This window comes from Dryobates pubescens, unplaced genomic scaffold, assembly GCF_014839835.1.
Source record: "Dryobates pubescens isolate bDryPub1 unplaced genomic scaffold, bDryPub1.pri scaffold_34A_arrow_ctg1, whole genome shotgun sequence".
Classification (NCBI taxonomy): domain Eukaryota; kingdom Metazoa; phylum Chordata; class Aves; order Piciformes; family Picidae; genus Dryobates; species Dryobates pubescens.
This window is the reverse complement of record NW_026530771.1, coordinates 119,760-124,480: the sequence shown is the minus strand read 5'-3', so window position 1 is coordinate 124,480 and position 4,721 is coordinate 119,760. Positions and strand designations below refer to the sequence as shown.

Here is a 4,721-nt window from a genome sequence, read left to right as displayed (position 1 = left end):
GTAGGATGAAAGGGGAGCTGTGCCTTCAGCAATGAGAGAGACCCCACAGGGAATTGTCCTGTGGGCTCTCCCTTTATTCAAATAAAGTTTTACAAGACTCCTCTGTCTCTGTTATGAACTTCTAGATGGGAAGAAGTTTTCCTTGCATGCTGCACACCCAGGGAGCACAGCTGCTCCTGTCTGCAGTCTCTGGGTCACAGCAGACAGAACAGCACTGAATCAGAAGTGGTCTGAAGAAATACTCTGGTGGGGAAACAACATTCTCACAATGGTAACAGCAGCAGCAGCAGCCAAAAAGAGAGAAACCAGACTGTGAGTGACATCAGAACTGCTCTGCAGGAGAAGACAAAGAGTTTATTGCTTCTGAAAGAATCCGGTGGTCATTTTCCTCAGGGCATCCTTGAGCTCCTGGTTCCTCAGGCTGTAGATGAGAGGGTTCACTGCTGGAGGCACCACTGAGTACACAACTGCAAGCACCAAATCCAGGGATTGGGATGAGATAGAAGAGGGCTTCAGATGGGCAAGGATTAAAGTGCTGACAAACAGGGAGACCACAGCCAGGTGAGGGAGGCAGGTGGCAAAGGCTTTGTGGCGTCCCTGCTGAGAGGGGATCCTCAGCACTGCCCTGAAGATCTGCACATAGGACCCCACAATCAACACAAAGCAGCCAAAGACTAAACAGGCACTGGCCACAATAAGCCAAAGCTCCCTGAGGTAGTATGTGGAGCAGGAGAGCTTAAGGATCTGGGGTATTTCACAGAAGAACTGGTCCACAGCATTGCCCTGGCAGAGGGGCAGGGAAAATGTATTGGCTGTGTGCAGCAGAGCATAGAGAAAGCCACAGCCCCAGGCAGCTGCTGCCAGGTGGAGACAAACTCTGCTGCCCAGGAGGGTCTCATAGTGCAGGGGTCTGCAGATGGCAACATAGCGATCGTAGGACATGGTGGTGAGGAGAAAATACTCTGCTGAAATTAGGAAGATGAAAAAGAAGAGCTGGAGAACACATCCTGTGAAGGAGATGTCCCTGGTGACCCTCTGGGAATTGTGCATGGATTTGGGCATAGTGGTGGAGATGACACCCAGGTCAGTGAGGGCAAGGTTGAGGAGGAAGAAGTACATGGGGGTGTGGAGGTGGTGGTCCCAGGCTATGGTGGTGATGATGAGGCCATTGCCCAGCAGGGCAGCCAGGTAGATGGCCAGGAAGAGCCAGAAGTGCAGGAGCTGCAGCTGCCTTGTGCCTGAGAATGGCAGGAGGAGGAAGTGGGTGATGGAGCTGCTGTTGGCCATCTGCTGCCTCTGGGAATGTCTAAGAAAGAAAAGAAACCAAAACTTGATGATAGACTCCTCTGAGAAGAAGCACTGCAGGGGGTCACAGCAATCCCCCAGCTGAAATGGATTTGCTGTCTGCTTTGTTCTGCCTGAGGCTGCTGGGAGGAGCAGGAGCTCAGGCCATGTGCTGCCAAGGACTCATCTGGGCTCTGCTACAGTGGAGCTACTGTGCCCATCAGGCTGTTCCCTCTGCCCTGCACTTTCCCCTGTGCTGCCTTGCAGATGTTATGCCCAAATTAGCCTTTAGAACCCTCCCAGCTCTCTGTGCTCTGAGGAGAGCAGGGCAGCACTGCTTCAAAGGACAATTCTGTGAACTCTTCTCTGTCCCAGCCCTGAGGTGCAGCTGTGAGAGACAGAGCAGGACACAGCCTCTCCTGAAGAGAATCAAAGGACTCTGGGAGCAGAGTGCTGACCCCCAAGGAAAGGCTCAGCACTGCCCAGAACCCTATGGCAGATCTGGGCCTTCCTGGGGGCAGTTCCAAACCCAGCAGGATGGGCAGAGCAGTCAGGGATCCTGGGGATGAGATGTTCTAAAGAGTCATTGCCCAGCAGACAGCACCCAGAGACATCTGCAGGGAAGCACTGAGAGAGCAGCCTGAACACAGCCTCCCCCAGTGCTTCTTGGCAGCTTCCCCTCATCCCCAGCCCATCTCTCTCCTGCCTGGAGCTGTCCCTGACAGGAAAGGCTCAAGAGCACCTGAGACTCACCCTGTCAGCAACTGCAGTGACTTCTCCTCCAGTGAGCTCTCAGCATCCTCCCAGTCCTGGCCACCTTGAAGCTCTTTCTGCTTTCCTCATCTCCCTGAGATGCCCTGGCAGTGCCCTCAGCCCTGCTGTGCTGTGCAGAGGAGCTGCCCCTGGCCAGAGCTCCATGCAGCCCAGAAGCCTGGCCTAGCTCAGCAGCAGATGATCAGCCCAGGGCATTTAAAGGAGCCCTCTGGTGGCTTTGGTGCCAGGTAAACCTCAGGGAGTGAGAGGAAGCTGATGAAACCTCTGCAGAAGTCAAAGTTAGAGTCAAACTCTGAAGTTTCTTGTAGTGTTAATAGGTTCCACTGGGGGACACTACAGGGAAAGTGTCCTCAGGGTCTGGTGAGAGCAGAGAACTGAGGCAGTGCTGCCAGGTCAGGACAATCAGCTCAAGGTGGCTTTGCTGCTGAGTAAACCTGGAGGGGTTTCATTGATCCAAAGGGCCAAGCCCTGACCCCCAGCCCCTGGCAAGGCAGATGCAGTCCCTCACCTGTGGCTCAGAGCTCTGCTGGGGGCAGTAGGCAGTGAGGGTGAGCAAGGAGAAGTGGAGGCAATTCTGTGACTCTTTGTGGCCTCCAGAAGAATAATCAAGGACAAAACCAACTCCAGAGACTGAAAAGAAGATTGTCCTAGCAGCATTTCTCCATCTTGTATTGAGCAGATGGCAGCAGGAGCACCTCATGATATAACTTTGTCAGATTTTAATATGATTTGCTGAAAAGTAATGAAATGTAGCCTTTAAAATTAATTTTATCAGATGCTTTGTACAATAAAATCCTCTCCAATTAGCTGCAGAAAGCTTGGCTGGAATTAGAGGATAAGTTGTAGCTTGGCATTATTTTAATGAGCCCAGTGGAGTATTTGGTGCTGATTACATCATCCTCAAGTACTGTGAGGAGACTGAAGAAGCCTCTCAAGAAGTCCAAGTCAGAAGAAAACTCCAAAGTACCTTGAAGCACTGATTGGCCTCACTGAGGCTTGTTACTGACAAAGGCTCCCCAGGGACTCCTTAGAGCAGCTTGTTAGAGGCCAGGATTGCAGGGAGACAAAGGCAAAGTACAGGGCAGAAAAACTTGCCTTTGGTCTAGGAAGCAGAAAGGCCAAGCCCTGACCACTGCCCTTGCAATAGAAGAACCTCAAATCCTCAAAGCAAAGTTTCTCCTCACAGGCCTTGGTGGCAGAGGCAACTGCCAGAGCCAAGGGGATAAAGACCTTGGTACTGTTGGGCCTCTCAGCCTTGCCAGAGCCCTTGGCCATCTCTACTGTAGCCTCTCCTACACTGTCCCATGCCTGCAGCTCTTTCCCTTCAGGCTGCTGACACCAATCTTGCTTCCCCACCCAGCTCTCCCCCTGTCATTTCCATCCCTTCCCTGAGCTGTCTCAGCTCTCCCTGCCATTTCCTGACACCTCTGGATGGCCTCATGCATAGCAGCTCTGCCCTTTGAGGGACATTTCTTTGGCCGCATCTCCACTCTGAACTTTCCAAGTTGTACTTTTTGAAGGTTTGGGATAAGTCTGAACACAGCTGGTGACGAAACCAATGTTTTGTGACAAAATCAAGATATTCCAAAACAGGCAGTGAAAGGTGAGGAGAACTTCTCCTGGCTAGCTGATGGAAGGGAAAGCTCAAGGTTCTCCAAACAAACAGGAAGAAGTGACTCAGAGAACTGGGAAAACTCAACAGCTAGGGCTGTGCAGTGTTGGCAGCCAGGAAAAAGGATGACACCAAGATGTGCTCAAGCACCAGCCAGCAGCAGAGGCCACTTGATTCATACACATCATGGCTGATATATTTTTCTTTCTGTGTCCCTGTGCCCCTGTGCCCTTTGTACTTAAGTGATTGGCTTAGGCTTGGTGTCCAGGCACCTCTCTCCCCCTTTTGGTAGCCTGGGGAATCCTCTCTGTTTCTTCCTTTGTTATTCACAGGTCTTCCTTCCTGGAGTTGTTTACACTCCTGATTCAAGGGCAGAGCTCTGCTTAGTTCAAGGTTAAAGCTGCCCTGGCCACCTGCTTTATCAACAATTCCTTCTTTTTGCCCAGGGCTCATTATCCTCTGTAGGGCCCTTTGCAGATATGAGAATGAACAGGGCACTGCCACACCAGGATTACTCTGAAGGGTTAAATCTTGGAGAGCAGTTCTACAAGCACTGCTGGACTGATAAGAGGAGACAGTGTTAGCCTTGATGGCTTGTGAACCATGGGAACACAGTGCAGCAGTGTAGTTGGAGGAGCGCAGATGTCTGATTACAAATGGTTATTATGACCTGAGAGTGTAAGGCTTCACATATAGCAGATTGATATAACAGAGTCCCTGGTTTCAGTTGTAAACTGCTTCTGTGTTGTGTTAGCTTTTATAAAGAAGGATTTTGCATAATAAAGTGGACACCTGGCCTGCATCAGGCTGAGCCCTGTCTCTTAATGGTGGCAAACAGTGACCCCCGATGTGACAGGGGCGATGAAACGCTGTGTCCTGCCGCGTGTTCCCTTGGAACTTTGAGTGAGCTGCTGAAAGGAAGCAGGACAAGCTGGCCGGCCAGAGCCATCCCTCCTGCTGGCTGAGAGGTGAGCCGTGGGGAACATGGGGAACCAGGAGAGCTCCTCAGAAAGAGACCCTTATGAGTTAATGCAAGGACTCCTTAGGAAAG

General features: G+C 51.5%; 1 protein-coding gene across 1 annotated transcript; it reads right to left on the bottom strand.

Moving 5' to 3' along the window:
* Positions 1–354: 354 nt before the first annotated feature.
* LOC128899722 (olfactory receptor 14A16-like) lies at positions 355–1,299 on the bottom strand. The gene has a single exon (XM_054179404.1). The coding sequence runs from the start codon at positions 1,285–1,287 to the stop codon at positions 355–357; it is 933 nt and encodes a 310-aa protein (XP_054035379.1). The 5' UTR covers positions 1,288–1,299.
* Between the last annotated feature and the right edge of the window lie 3,422 nt (positions 1,300–4,721).